Genomic DNA, 16,165 nt, shown 5'->3' with positions numbered 1-16,165 from the left:
AAGGCTTACACATGCAAGTCATTGCTTGATGGCCAGCCACAATATTCAAGCATATGTGAACCAGCCCTTAGAAAAACCAAAGACTAATGGCTCAAGAGTTTTATAAAAATGTGCATATTAGGAAGAGTTTAGACTATGTCCACTACATCTAAGCCAGCCTTGGAGGACATTATGACATCATTATCAACAAAATTGCTGGTTCACCGATGATAGACCAGTAGCTGTGTGTTTCTGGGGAGGATCATGCGAGAGGCTTCTCCCCGCAGTTGCAGGGAAGGCATTTGTGAAATGGTTCTCCCTGTTTTCTATGACTAGAAAGGTTGATGACTAGAAAGGTTGATGAACTTATAAAAGATTTTCAGAACGTGTGACCATGATCCAAAGAACCGTGTAGAATAGACCACATAGCCAAGAGGACTTTGGACATGGGGTTTTCGAAGGACCTCTTTCCGTGCCACACAGCCGACTGCTTTTGTAATAGAATCAACTTTGTGATGCAGCCCAGAGAATCTGCAATTAAACAAAAGTTAAAAGGATCCCCATCTCATTGGCATTCTTAAAGCAACTCTTCAGATCTTGGGACTTAGTTTTGTTTTTCTTGTTGTCTACTGCATTGGAGGAAATAAGTTAAACTTTTATAATTAAACAGAACATACCCAGCAGTGTCTGTTAAGTTTGGCGAATTCCCTAGCCTGCCCAGTTTCCTAGTGATGACTATAGTTTGCATTTTGCCATAATATAGGCATTATAAAGAAACAGACTGCTGAGCAGAGAACAGAAAAATATGTGTGATATTTTGATATGTATTGATTATTTTTCTGAAACATTTTTAAAGCTAATCTGAAAATCTGACCTCAGCTTGTTATTTGAAAAAGTCAGTCAAAATCCATTGTTCCCCTCAACTTGGTTGGGTTTACCTAAGGATTTAAATTATGAGAATTATGATAGCTGCTTTGGGTCCCCATTGGACAGAAAGGCTGGGTATAAATGATGTGAATGAATAAATTAAAAAGAAAAGTGTAAGAGAATGGTTGTTGGTTTATTTCTGTTGCGAAGACTCTGGTCTTTTTACCCCCCCCCCTAAATATGTACACATTCTTTATTCTGTTTACATGCAGGTATTTATTGTGACTGTACTGTAAAATATTCTGCATGTTCTCCTTTTGTTACAGTAGTGGTAGAACCATGAATATCCATGAGAAATAGCATGGTAGCTGACCAAGCTTCAGTAGCCCCCTCCTCTTCTTGGTCACTTGTGGGTCACTAACACACCTTGCAGGAATTGGACAGGTGAAGTTTTCCCTAGTGTGGCCTTAAAGTGACAGCAAAAGCTTCACCCACTCAATTTCTATCTATCAGGCTACTGTTAAAGGTAGAGGAAGAAATCTGAAAAACCCTGAGCAACTAGACTTATCAGGTCTCCCACTCTCTGCCCACTGCCCCTACCACTGTTCATCTGTATGTGCTTTCATGTTACAAATGAAAAAGAGGACCACTATGTAGGTGACTTAGTCTTGCAAAGTTAAGCTTTACATGAGTCGAATGTAACATGAGAATGGCTCAAAGCATGTGTAAAGAACAATTAAGCATAAATGTGCTATATTTGTAAAGTGTGAACAGGGTTCATATATTTGAACATATTTCACTGTAAAGTGTGAGCAGGATTCATATATTTGAACAGGACATGCATCTTCTTGCACATACCATCTGTTGCACTTTACCACCTATTATCCTCCCAGAGAGGAACCTGACCCCTCCCTTTTCTTTTACTGGGGTGATCTAAATTGAATTGGCCATAATAGGGCACCTATTATGATGCTAACCGCTGTTTTTAAGTAGCTTTTAATGGTTTTTAGTATTATATTGTTGTTATCGATTTAATTAATTGTATATGTGAATGTTGTTCACCGCCCAGAGCCCCCAGGGGATGGGGCGGTTTATAAATCGAAACAATAAATAAATAAATAAATAAATAAATAATTTATGGGGGGATTTAAAATAAAATTGGCCTCACCACACTGCGGTTGACAAAGAGCTCAATTTGCAAAACATTTCCAGTGGTGGAACATGTAAACCCACGGGTCCCAAAGTAACCAGTTTGGCACTGCAATGTTCATTAATTTGAAAGATGAGAGTTGGGTGCAGGTAGGAATAAATGTTATGTCTCTTTTCTGCAAGTTGGGAAGACTGAAGGGTCTGTTTTAGTGACAAATGTTGCATTGGATGTATTTCTCAGCATCACTGGTGTCCTTGAACACACTGGAGAATGTTGTTGAAAATGCATCCTGAGCAACAAGCAACCTTTTTGTCCCAAGTTTTTTTCATTGAGTCAAAACCAGAGATGAGTTTTCAGGAGGCTGGAATGGCTGATGCTGCTAGGGGGCTCTCCAGTTCCGGCAGAGCTTTTCTGAGTTCATAACTCATGCAGACTTCCCTTCTTAGCAGCTCTCTATGGCTCTCCTGACCTCTAGGGGTTCGCTTCCTGTTGGAAGTGCTTCTTTTCCTGCAGCAGGTATATGCAGCAGGCTGGCTCTTTGTTAGCCAGTGCATTCATCTCTCTCCCTGGATGCTTCGAAGGTAAGAATCGGTGGGTTGCTTTTATGATCTTGCAAACTTAGCCCTAGGAGGGAATTCCCAGAAGAGCTGCAGTTCTCTTTTTTTCCTCTCCTGTGCTGAACAGTGTTTCTCAACCTGGGAGGGGCAATGAAATTGACTTTGGTGTCTTCCTGCCTACCCCATCCCCTTCCAATCAGTGCTGCTCTGTGCCGGAGCAGTAGGGAGCAATTCCTTCACCCTCTTCTCTTCCTAGGACTGACAAATAGATCAGATGTTAACAGCACAGCCGGTAAAATCACATGCATTATTTGTTCACCCCCCCCCCCACCCCCAATAGTGAACTTGGAGACATTATGCATAAAAGTAAAAAAACAAAACAAAACAGAAAGTTCTATAAAAGTTCTATAGATTCCTTAAGATGTATTTTGCATAAAAGTAACAAAACCAGCTTGTAAAATAACAAAGCAAGTTCTAAAAAGGAGCTATGTCTTTCAGACTTCTGGAAAGTTACTTTTAATATAGTGAATTCATGGTGATTGAGCGTTAACTTTTTAAAGTTACCCATTGTCTGATTTTTATTATTAATTGAGACAGACAACTTGTCTATTCACATTGCAGAAAGTAGGGAAACTGAATTTGTGATGTCTGGATGTTATAACCTGGTGGTAGTTTACTGGTTTATTCTATATTTTTAAAATCTTACCTTGTCTTAGCAAGTTCAAGGTAGGTAACATGTTTTTGAAATTAGCAGGGGGGGGGGGCGCATAATTTTTTTAAATGTTAGTTAAAATCCTGAATATGAATATTAATTATTGCTTAGAATAGCATCTTTCCTTTGTGAACTGTCCCAGTAATCCTATCAGTAACCCTTTATTAGTATTAAATCTGTACTGCAAGTGGGTGGCCACAATTAAAAGATGTAAGATTGTCAAGGACTGCTGAGTGAAGTCATGGGCTGAGCAGATATTTTACTGGGGGATAGGGTTGCCAACAGACTTGGAAAAAAATGTCCATTCTCCTTCAGTCATCCAGGCTGGTTAGGTCATGCCTCCTTTGTTCAGGCAGCTCTGTGCAAATTTTTGCAAGGTCTCCTGGGTGAAGGGAGCTGAGCCTCTCCAGTCTTAAGTAGCCCTACTGATCAGGACAGTCACTTACCCTATAACTCTTAGAGCTGAAAGGAAAGGAAAATGAGTTTTCACAATGGAGTTCCTTACTTGCTGGAATGGGTGAGGACAAGTCTTCTAAGAAGTCAGGAGGGTCTTCTCAGGCTTTGGAAAAAAATAAAAATGAATGAAAAATCCTCCTCCCAGATGACTCTGAGCTCAGGACTGATGCCTTAAGGGACTCCTCAGATTCAATAGGGAGAGGACCCCCCGGGAATCTCACAAGTGTCTGTCCCTCCCTTAGACCCCTTCTGGGGGCCTTGTGGTGAGTCGGCAGACTTCATGTGTCCCAGAACAAGCACCCAGGTTGATTGGCCATTAAGGATATGTCCTCCCACCCAGAGGCATCTGGTTCTGGAAGTGATTATATGAAGAGCAAACCAGGATTGGAAGAGGACAACTACAATGGCAGAAGCAGCAACCCTTCAGGACCCCTTTGAAAACACACACACACACACACCCCGTCCTGGGATAAGCTCCCTGGGCATGCAGCCATTGCAGATGCTGGCTGCATTGAGTCCTTTGCCTCTGAGCCCTTGGAGCAAAATATTTCCCAGCGGTGAGCTCTCCAGGATTGGAGGCCGGTTTGTGTTTGTGAGAAGGTTCCAACACCCTAGAAACCCCCCAACCACAAGATTGGGCATGGGTGCAGCTCTCTTCCCACCCTTTCTCCAAGACCTGAATTCAAACTGGAACATACCTCTATGGAGTTTGCCTTGGGCCATAGTATCCTTGAGGCATAGGTCAGTTCCCCAACCCCCGCCCATGACAGTTGCACATTTGGTGGGAATTCACCCACAGCAACCATGCCCCCCCCCCCTCCAGAGGCCTGTGTGAGCCTCTCTCCTGGGGGAGTCTGCAAAATAATCTTTACAGAGAGATGTAGCAGGTGGAAGAGCTCCATCTGCCTCTGAGGGGGGGCAATGAGGGTGATGCAGAAGATGAGGCTGCCTCTGTTTCTTCCATTATGGTTGCACGAGAGCCCAGCGACCTTCTTCCAGAAAACCATCTAAAAGACCCCTCAGGGTTTTGATATAGAGGATTCCCTGTCTGTCAGGTCTTCCATGCCTGTGGGAGCTAGTAAGGAGGAGGGTGAGTACAGAGAACAGGTGCATCTCACCTGTTATAGTTTTGCACTCTGGGGTGGTCCTTTCAGAAGATGGGGAAAATGTTTTAAAGGCCCCCCCACCCCCCAGACAGGAAAAATGAGATTGCGGTCAGGAAATCTTATTAGGCGCCCTCCTTGGGAATCAGGGCATCTGCAGCTAGAGCCACTGTCATACGAATGGATGATCTGCTTCAGGTCCTAGAGACTGACCCTCTCACTTTTCACAGATTGCTATTTTTTAAAAAAATCCAAAGGGTGGCTCAATTGGCTACCAGCACTTCTTTGCCTGCGCCCAGGCTTCAGTTGTGTTTGTGAGAAGGATGTTTGGTTAAAATAGTGGAAAACAGATCATCTAACCAAAACAAACTTGGCCATTGGGTAGTTTGCGGGGTGGCTCCTGTTCAGAGATCCTGCCCTGGACAAAGTCCTGGAAGAAACAAAGGAAAATGAAAAAGCAATGCCCTTTTCATCCTCGTTTCCTGCTAGGGACAAATATAAAAGGGAAACCTTGCCCCTTCATCCCTACCAGCAGCGATCAGAAGCCAGAGTCAAGGGCTTCCGTTCCAGTAGATCTGCGCCTTATGGGGCCAGGGGCCAGAATGACACATTGTCAGGGAAAGCCCTAGGCACCCAAGCCAAGCCCTGCCTGACTCCAGCATCGGGGGTTGCCTGCTGAACCTTGTAGAAATGGTAAAAATCCATCACTGACATGTAGAAGCTGAGCATTGTTCAGCAGAGTTCCAGATAAAAGTTCTCCTGGGCCCTGGGCTCAAGGAGGCCTTCCTCCATGTGCCTATTCACCCAGCCTCATGCCATTTTCTACATGTCTCACTGGGGGACACACGCTATTGGTATGGGGCCTTGTCCTTTGGCCTTTCCAATCCTGATCACTTTCATAGCACTCCTCAGGGAGGGGAGTGCACATCTGTCCATACTTAGATGAGCATCTTCAGAGTGGAAATTTCTGAAGGGAGCTGAGGAAAGGCGCCCAAGCTACCCGCCACCTGCTTCAAGCTGAGGGTTCCTGATAAGCTGGGACAAGAGTCGCCTGCTCCCAAACTGAGACTTCATCCAACCTGGGACCAAAGTAAACACAGAAGTGGGAAGAGTTTTCCTACCCACAGAGAACCGGATGGAGACCCGAGAAGTGGTTAGAGGCCTGTACAGAAGGGGTCAGATAGATCTGATAGAGCTGGCTGCAGTACTAGGTCTCCACCTTTTGATGCTAGACCTGGTCCCGTGGGCAAGATTACACCAGATGCCTCCAATGGAAATTGCTACCCTTCCAGCAAGGCACAAGGTTATTAAAACTCCGAGACAGCTTAGCAAAGGACCTGGAGTGATGAATCTTTTTGCAAGTGCTGCCGATCCTCGTAGCAGACACAAGCAAGGCGAGCTGATTGGTGCTGCAAGTGGCCTGGAGGGGCGTGCTTGTTTCCAAACATCTCCTTAGAGGCCGTCATGTTCTACAAAGAATGACAACATGACAGTGAAAGTTCATGTAAACAGACAAGGAGGCACTAGAGTGATGGAACTCCATCAGGAAGCCCTCCTGCTGTTCAGTTGGGCATAGCAAAATATTGCAAGCCTGCAAGCAAATCACGTATGGGGAGTGCAGAACACTGCAGAGTCTATCGAGCCTGAGAGTGGCCCCTAAAACCAGAAACCTTCCAAGAATTAACAAGATGTTTCGGAAGTCCTGCACTGGTGCTGTTTGCCAGGTCCTGAGGTACTGTTCAAGAGACCTAGAGATCCATATGGGAAGATGCCCTCCATCAACTGTGGTCAGAAGGCCTCCATTACGCCTTCCTTCCCACTTCCCTGATTGGAGGGCTTCTGAGGAAGGTCAGAGAAGACTGGGCATGGCTCATTGTGATTGGCCTCAAAAGGCCTGGTTTTCAGATCTTGTAAGCTCCTGGCATCTACCACTGCAGTGGGATTTATTGCTTCAGGGTCTGGTGTGCCATCTGGATCCAGCCAGCCTGGATCTGACATTATGTATCTTAAACACTGGGACCTCATTCAATCGGAGGTTTCCCAAGAGATTGTGGATATCATGCTGCAATCTTGCCTACAGTCTGCTCGTCACTGCCTGGAGCCCCCTGGGGATAGGGCGGTATAGAAATATAAATATAAATAAATAAATCCGGCAAGAGGTATTTGTGATCATTATCTTGATATTTTCAGGTCTACAGGCCAGGAGATTAGTTAAATTCCAAATGATGTTGTCAGCTTTGGTTTAATGGTTGGAAGTTAAGTCTTAAAACCAAATTCTTGGTTCTGAAGGTTCAGATTAGTCCACCTGTTGTACACAGGTTCCCTTTTTGGAGATGGGCAGAGGTGCTGGAGGCACTCACAGGTCCTCCCTTTGAGCCATGAAGAAGACATCATTTAAGCACCTCTCATGGAAGTTAGCATTTCGTATTGCTATTATGTCAGCCAAGCATGTGGCCCAATTGGGGGCTCTCTCCATCAGAAGAGAGATGTGCAACATCTGCAGGAATTCAGTAATACTGAGGACAGATCCATTCTTCTCCCTGAGGTGGGTTTACCACTCTCCTTCTATCTATAACTATAGCACTACACTCCTTCTGCCTAGTCCCAGCCATCTTTAGAAGAGGAATGGCATAAATTGGACATAAGAAGGGGACCCAAGAGATTCATCAAGGTTACTGAGATCTGTAGAAGTCTGATGCTCTCCTTGTATTGTTTGGACCCAATAAATTGTGGTCGAGGGCCTGTAAAAGTTTCGTGAGGGGTTGAACCTTTGCATCCACCTGGCTTATAGCTCCCTAGGTTCACAGGATTCAGTAGTGGTGGATTCAACCAGGGCAGTAGCAAAGTTAGCAGCCCTCAACTGTCCAGATGTGCAGAATAGCCACCTGGTCATCCCTCTCAACATTTGTTTGCCACTACTGCCTGGACAAATACTGCTCAACTGAAGTGGCCTTCAACAAACGTGTCCTGCAACAAGTACTCCAGAAGCAGGAAATGGTGGAATGCTGGGTCTGATTCCAACAGAAAAGTATTCCCTGGTTAAAGTTTTGGTCTGGATGAGGGTAGCACCACTGAAGGAGAACAACACTTTTGACTTACCGTGAAGGTGTCTTTTCTTCAGTGGGGCGAAGTCATCCAGAACCCACCCCAAAGTATGACTATGATGAGATGGAAAGGGTACAATAACTTAAGCTAGGAAAACTTCAGGGCTTTGGGATGTCTGGAAAGGTTCAGCACCCTTCGTCCAGGAGCCCTTGCAAAATTTGCTTAGCCCTTCCAGAACAAAAAAGGTGTGACCTAACCAGCCTGGATGACTTCGCTCCACTGAGGAAAAGACGCCTTCACGGTAAGTCCATAGTGTTGTTTCCTTTAGTAGAAGTTAATGGTGGTTGGTATTTTTGACCAGGTGATGTTATTAGCCTCCAGGCAGTCAGAAGTTTCACCTGCCCATTTCCACACACAAGGCCTCTGTTAAAGAGACAAGACCCCCCCCCCCCCCCCCCGCCCAGGCTCGTTGCCAACCCAAGCCGGGGATTTCCTTCCTTGTGTTAGCCAGCTAGGCTTAAGGTCCATCTACCAAAGAGTAATTTAAGCCCAAAACTTGTTCTTTGATTGCAGAAAATGACTAAACTGGAACTTGAAGAAACCCTTAGGATATCCTTGAGGCAAAGAGTATTTTAGTGGAGGTCCAGGTGGCAGGGGAAGTGGCTGGGGGAAGTGCATCATTTCTAAGACATGCTGACTTCAGAGACCAGGGCTAACTGTTCAGAAGCTGTTTTTGTGAACCAGTCTGTGAATGTTGCACATGCAGTGGTGGCAGCAAGCTTTGGCCAGTTTCTGACACCCATGTTTTATTCTGATGACGTATTAAAGGGCTTACAGAACAGAGTACACACCTCTCTGCATTGTTTGAACCCTGGGGAAAAAGGTTTCCTAGTCACAGCAAGAGTGCTGTAAGTGCACCATTGTTAGGTTGGCAGACTACAGGTTGGAAAATTTCTGGATAATTTTTTTGGGGGGGTGAGGGAGGAGCCTGAGGAGGCTGGAGTTTGGTGATGGGAAGAAGAGTTTGAATTTATACTCTGCCTTTCTCTCCTGTAAGGAGTCTCAAAGTGGCTTACAAACTCCTTTCTCTTCCTCTCCCCACAACAGACACCTTCTGAGGTAGATGGGGCTGACCGTTTTGAAAGAACTGTGACTAGCCTGAGGCTTCATGTTTAGGAGCAGGGAAACAAATCAAGTTCATCAGATAAAAGTCTGCCACTCAGGTGGAGGAATGGGGAATCAAACCCGGCTCTCCAGATTAGAGTCCACAGCTCTTAACCGCTACACCACACTGACTCTCTGGAGAGGGACATCAACATGGTAGAGTCCACCCTTTGCAGGAGCTGTTTTCTCCTGGTGAACTGATTCCTATTGCCTGGAATTCAGTTGTAATTCCAGGAGATTTCCAGGCCCCACCTGGTTGTTGGCAACCCTAACAATCATATGTGCGTGGGGTTTTTATGCACTTTCTTGTGAAAGAGCATGTGTGTGGCACTTTCCCAGCACCAACTTACTCCTTACTTCCTCAGATGCACATTTCAGCCCAGTGGCTTCACCATTTCCGATGGCTCAATCCTGTTAAACCTTTATCTGATTTGGTAAAAGTGTCTCTCAGGACAACGTTGTTGTTAGGTGACTTTGCTATCGCCTGGGGACCAGTGCAATTATATTTTCCTGTTTTATTATTATAGCAGTGGTAATTTACAGTGATGGTGATAATTTTATTTATTGCTTCTTGGAAAATGGTATGTTAATTGTTAAAACCTCCTCGAAAAGTTTTCCATCACCAAGACTTTCTCTGTGCTCCCAGCCTTTTGAAGTTATGGGGCAGCAGGACCTTTTCTTCAGTAGTTCTGTCCAGCTGGTGCCTGGTTTACGAAATTTCAGGTGTTGGATTAAATATTTGCTACCCTAATGTTGGATTTTGTTCTTTATGAGTAAGCCCTCTGTCTTGGAATTGTCTTAATTTTATTCTTGAACCAGTATATAGTTTATTTGACGATTTTGTTATTGAATGTTAGGATTTTAATTCATTGTTGACTTCGTCTTGTCACAAACCACTCGAGTGGGCAAGAAATCCGTTAAAGAAAAGCATAGAATAAAATATAATAAACATACATTTTTGTCTTCTATGTAATATTTTTTACTGAGATTAGGAAAGAGGAAAGGGTTTTCTTTTTATGTAAAATGACCAGCACGATGATGTGATTCTCTTCCTAATTGCAGTTTGAAGACAAACCCGATGCAATTTTTGGAAGCCTCGGAGAAAAACGTAAGCGTTTGTTTTGTTCCTTCAGTTCTAACCCTCCTCCTAACATTTTTGTGAGTTAAAGTTATTGCTCCCATGTTAAGATTTTCAAATCCTGGTTCCTTGTGACTCAAGATAGTGAGTGATGTATTTGCAGAATAACCAGAACCCTTCTAAAGTCATCTGCAAATCTGCAAATTCTTTTCGAAGGTAAAATTCTGTTGGACCCTGTAGGTTGGATCCAGACTAAGTGAAAATGTCCTACCAATTCCCGCACCCCTTGGGCAGATGACCCTCATGACATTCCTCAGGGTTCACTGTCCCTAGGAGCATCAGTTGATGGAAATCCATGTAGTGGAAGAAGAGGAGTGGGAGAAGAGGAGGCAGGAAAGTTGCATTCCACAGATAGGAAATGTCATTTGGATCCAACCTTTAGATATGTGACTGCTCAGAAAAGATTTAGGCTGCATTCCCAAGCATGATTAACTGCAGAATAAGTTCCATTGAATACACGCTTAGAATGGTGCTGTAACTGTGCTTGGCACTGTACTCTTCATTTTCTACAAGCAAAATTACAGACATGGTCAAGATTATTGTGAGCCCTGTGCTGCCTTAGTGCATTTATCTTAAGTTTTGCTACCTGAGAAGCTGAAATTAGGAAACAGATGTTGAAGTACACAAAAGACAATGTATTATTTGAACATCCAAGTTTAAACTTTCTATGACCTTGAAAACACTGAACTCGTGAATATGTTATCAAATATATTACAGCATATTAATTAACAACAACAACACCTTTTATTGGCATATAACGCATATTAATTATTGCCTGAGTTATTCACATTGAAGCCCTAAACATATCCTTGAAAATATGTTTAAAATAATATATGTAGCAATTAGCAATGCTACAGATTCTTATGTTTTAAAAATCAGCTTCACATTTTGATTGAATAAAACCTTGTCTTGAAAAGCATTCTCTCAAAGAGTTTTTTTAATGTGCGCCCTCAATTTCCCAGGTTTTCCATTGGAAAAAAGCACTGTGTTCAAGCGGCATCACACGCACTGCTTAATACATGCTTTGGAGTATAGACACGAGAGTCTGCTTTCTCTCACAATGTATTTGGCCTCATATCTGTTTCCAGAATAACATGAGAGTGATTTCTCAAGACCTCCAATTCTCTTCTCCTCCCCAGGTTCTGACCTTGTCCATACAGAAATGGCTGAGAAAACTGTCCACCGTCTAACCCCTGCCTTTGACAGCATCTCCTACAGAATGCAGAACCGGACAGGCTCTACAAACTCGCTGCTGGATGATAGTGATTTCTTCTTGAACTCTGGGGATCTTACAGGGATTCCTGTTGTTGGGAGCGATAACGAGGATGAGCAGAACTTCACCCCAAAGGATGGTCTCCCTTCTGCCATTCGCCCCGACGACAGCCGGGGAGATGGGAGGAGGGTTCGGGATCTCGCCATGGACAATGAGAAAGACTTGCAGATGCAAAACCTGATTCAGAAAGACCTCTCTTCGCCTTTTGATAAAGGACCCCCTGTATTTAAGCCTATTCGGAAAGATTTCAGCCTAGCAAGAGATGATGGTAAGGAAGTTTTTTTGTCAAAGGAGAAAACCAGAGAAGGACCTTTCCAAGAGCGGGATAAACGCTTGGAGAAAGTGCCGAAGGAGCTGGATTCAAGGTTGAAAAGCAGTTTCCTTGATAAATCAAGTAAGTGTTGGATCACTTGGAGTTGGGTGTGGTGCAAACTCTTGAGCAGTTACTGTTAATCTTACTGTGGCTTGATTGAGGCTTACTGTGGCTTCAGTAAGGCTTACTGTGGCTTCAGTAAGGGCAGCAGACTATTTTTGCCTCATTGTAAGAGTTGCTTCTGCCCTGCCCTGGATAGCCCAACCTTGGAAACCAACTAGAGTTGGTCCTGGTTAGTATTTGGACCGACCCTGCTTAGGACTGCTGAGGAAGTCCAATATAGCAACATTGAGGCAGGTAATAGTGAACCATCTCTTTTTGTCTCTTGCCTTGAAAACCCCATGAAACCATAATTCGACTGTGTCTTGATAGCCGTTTCTGCCCCAGAGAACTGCTTCTTGTTAAAATATTGAATGTGTATGTACTTTTCCAGAAACTGAAGAATAAAAGTCCACCAAGGTCTGCTGGATAATTTTAGTTCCTTATAATTGGGTCTCCACATAATATCCATGCAAGTTCCACACATTTTTGCCAAAGCGCTACTAACTGAATCTGTGTTTCTCCCCACCAGTTTCTAATCAAGTAGAAGAAACGTTACGGACACAATTAGCACCACAAACACCAGACACTAATTTCAGGGTAAGTTGTATAATTTATTTCCTCATAGTACAACATATTTGCTTTGGAGTGAGAGTGTTATAAGAATTTTATGGTGGTGTGGATGCCTCTGGCAGTGATTGGCTGAGCTGCTGTAGTGCTGTAGAAGAGCAAGACAAACATCCTTGGCTGAGATGCTCTGATCCTAAAGATGCAAGCGAAAAGGTTCTAGCAAAGGTAGAAGAAGCAGTGACCTAAAAAGAAGAGGTGGAAGACTGCATAAGAAGAACGAGACTTTTGAGAAGTGAGAGTGATCCATAGTAATAAAGGGAAGAGGCTGAAGAGGGATGGAAAGGAAAAAGCGGAGAAGTAGAACATCTGGACCTGCAGATGTGCTCCTGGTTGAAATTCTTTGTCTTAAAACATCCAGCATGTTGTCTTAACCCCTTGCCAGCATGGGGCTGATGGGATTTGTAGTCCATGAATATCTGGAGAGCCGCAGGTTGCAGACCCCTTATCCAGTCAAATCTTTCAACTGTAGCCCCCATCTAATTTATGTATCTTGCATGTTTGTTCATATTGAATTTTAGCATCTCTCGGTCTGCCATGTTTTCATTTGTACAATGCCAGAGGAAGATTTTATTATTGGGCAGCAGTAACTGCTCAGAGGGGAGAACCAGTGAAATAAAGAGTTATCTTAAGAACATAAGAACATACGAACAAGCCAGCTGGATCAGACCAGAGTCCATCTAGTCCAGCTCTCTGCTACTCGCAGTGGCCCACCAGGTGCCTTTGGGAGTTCACATGTAGGATGTGAAAGCAATGGCCTTCTGCGGCTGTTGCTCCCGAGCACCTGGACTGTTAAGGCATTTGCAATCTCAGATCAAAGAGGATCAAGATTGGTAGCCATAAATTGACTTCTCCTCCATAAATCTGTCCAAGCCCCTTTTAAAGCTATCCAGGTTAGTGGCCATCACCACCTCCTGTGGCAGCATATTCCAAACACCAATCACACGTTGCGTGAAGAAGTGTTTCCTTTTATTAGTTCTAATTCTTCCCCCCAGCATTTTCAATGAATGCCCCCTGGTTCTAGTATTGTGAGAAAGAGAGAAAAATTTCTCTCTGTCAGCATTTTTTCTCTACCCCATGCATAATTTTATAGACTTCAATCCATATCCCCCCCTCAAGGCGTCTCCTCTCCAAACTAAAGAGTCCCAAGCAGCTGCAGCCTTTCCTCATAATGGGGAAGGTGCTCCAGTCCCTCAATCATCCCTCGGTTGCCCTTCTCTGCACTTTTCTATCTCTTCCAATATCCTTTTTGAGGATGTGGTGACCAGAACTGAACACAGTACTCCAAATTGTGGAGTCGCACCACTGCTTTATATAAAGGGAGCATGACAATCTTTGCAGTTTTATTCTCAATTCCTTTCCTGATTATCCCCAGCATGAGAGAGTTTGCCTTTCACAGCTGCCATGCACTGAGTTGACATTCCAGCTTGGAACTATCAACTAAGGCAGCCCAAATCCCTTTCCTGGCCTGTGACTGATAGCACTGACCCTGTAAGCGTGTAATGTGAAGTTTGGATTTTTTTGCCCTATATTGCATCGCACTTTGCATTTTGCTACATTGAACTGCATTTGCCATTTCTTAGCCCACTCCTGCCCTGAATTTATCAAGGTCAAAGGCTTGGAGCTCCTCGCCAATCCTTTGTGGTTCTCCTTTCCACCCTACATAATTTGGTATCATCTGCCAAACTTGGCACCCGCAGCTACCCACCCCTACTTCCAGGTCATTTATGAATAGGTTAAAGAGCACTGGTCCTGTCCAATCACGGATCCTTGGGGACACCACTCCCCACATCTCTCCATTGTGAGAATTTCCCATTTACACCCACTCTTTGCTTCCTGTTTTCTCAAGCCAGTTTTTAATCCATAGGGAGGATCTTTCCCCTCTTATTCCTTCATTGCTGAGTTTTCTCAATAGTCTCTGGTGAGGAACTTTTGTCAAAAGCCTTCTTTGGAAATCCAGAGTAGACAATGTCCTGGTTCCCCACTTATCCACATGCCTATTTACATCCTCAAAGAACTCTAGTAAGGTTTGTAAGACAGGATTTGCCTCTGCAAAGAGACCATTAAACCTACTGACTCTTTCTCAGCAGGTTTTTGCTTTTTGTACATGTTTTATAATTTTATCTTTAATGACAGATTCTACTAATTTACCAGGAACAGAGTGTCAAGCTGACTGGCCTGTAATTTCCCGGGTCCCCTAGATCCTTTCTTAAAGATTGGTGTGACATGGCCATCTTCCAGTCTTCTTCAGGGATGGAGCCTGATTTCAGGGATAAGTTGCATATTAAAGTGAGAAGATCAGCCATTTCATGCTTGAGCTCCTTAAGAACTCTTGGGTGAATGCAATCTGGGCCAGAAGTTTGAAGCAGCTATTTAGTTTATCAATGGCTGTAAGAACACTTCTTCCTTGTCTACCACTATCTTCGTTAGTTCCTCGGATTAAGCCTCCTAAGAAGCTTGGTTCAGGTGCAGGAATTTTCCTCCACCTCCTCTTGGAGTGAAGACAGATGCAAAATTCATTCAGCTTTTCTGCAATCTCCCTGTTATCTTTTAGCACACCTTTGTTCCTTTGTCATCTAACTTGGGCCTACCGATTCCCTTGCTGGTTTCCTGCTTTTGATGTACTTGAAGAAGAACTTGTTGTTTGTTTGCTGGTTTTGAATGTTCACTTTGACCATGCGTTCCTCATAATCCTTTTTTGCCTCCCTTACCCAGCTAACTTGCTTCTCTTTTTGCCACCATTTGTGTTCTCTCTGGTATTCTTTATCGGATTAAGTTGGACTTCCATTTTTTCTAAAAGACATCTTTTTTTTCCTAATAATTTCCCCCACGTCCCCTGTTAACCATGGTGGCTCTCTTTTTGGACTGGGCTGCCTTTCCTAACCTGTGGAACACTTACATTCCAGTTGAGCTTTTAAGACTGTGTGTTTTTTAAATAACCTCCAAGCATCTTGGACATTTTTTGACTCTCTTGATTTTTCCTTTCAGCTTCCTGCGCACTATCCCCCTCATCTTTGAGAAATTTCCCTTTCTGAAGCCCGAATGTAACTACGGTAGTAGTTGTCACTTGTTAAGCATGCAGAGATACTGAATCTGACAGCATTGTGAAATTGCAGCTGTTCCCTATCGGCTCAACAACGCTGACTTCCACGCCTGGAGTCCTGGGTCCCACATAGAATTAGATCTAGGATCACATCTCCCCTAGTTGGTTCTACACGTACTCATCTAAAGCCACAGTCATTTAGCATATCCAGGAATGTTCTCTCCTTACTATGACCTGAACGGCCATTTTTTCCAGTTTATGTAGAGGGATAGTTAAAATGCGCCCATTACCACGACATTTTTGCTTTTGTTGGCAGCCTCTCTAATTTCTTTTTCCATCTCAGGATCCTCTTGTCTTGGCTTTGGTCAGAGGGACGATAATATATTCCTAATGTTAAACTATGCTTCACCCCTGGTATTGTTGTCTGATTACTTCTGTAGAGGAATCCAGCTCCCCCTGCATTGTCTAGTTTTTGTGTCACTATGCTCTGTTTGATGTAGAGAGGCCACCCCACCCCCAATACGCCCTGTCCTATCCTATCCTGTAGAGCGTGTAACCTGGGATAACAGCATCCCACTGGTTCCTCCTCATTCCACCATGTCTCTGTGATTACCCACTATATCAATGTCCTCCTTCAAT

General features: G+C 43.9%; 1 protein-coding gene across 4 annotated transcripts in view; it reads left to right on the top strand.

Annotated features, from left to right (window-relative positions):
• ZMYM4 (zinc finger MYM-type containing 4) overlaps window positions 1-16,165 on the top strand; it is a 70,462-nt gene that overhangs the window by 18,515 nt on the left and 35,782 nt on the right. For 3 of the 4 annotated variants that reach the window (XM_048499877.1, XM_048499879.1, XM_048499876.1), the window contains 3 exons: window positions 10,096-10,141; window positions 11,311-11,838; window positions 12,389-12,456. In XM_048499877.1, coding sequence (XP_048355834.1) covers window positions 10,096-10,141; window positions 11,311-11,838; window positions 12,389-12,456 — 642 coding nt within the window. Of the gene's footprint in view, window positions 1-2,494; window positions 2,578-10,095; window positions 10,142-11,310; window positions 11,839-12,388; window positions 12,457-16,165 lie in introns of those variants that run through there. The other variant, XM_048499878.1, reaches the window with a different exon arrangement.

This window comes from Sphaerodactylus townsendi, linkage group LG06 (assembly GCF_021028975.2).
Source record: "Sphaerodactylus townsendi isolate TG3544 linkage group LG06, MPM_Stown_v2.3, whole genome shotgun sequence".
Classification (NCBI taxonomy): Eukaryota; Metazoa; Chordata; class Lepidosauria; order Squamata; family Sphaerodactylidae; genus Sphaerodactylus; species Sphaerodactylus townsendi.
This window is presented reverse-complemented; position numbering and strand designations above follow the sequence as displayed.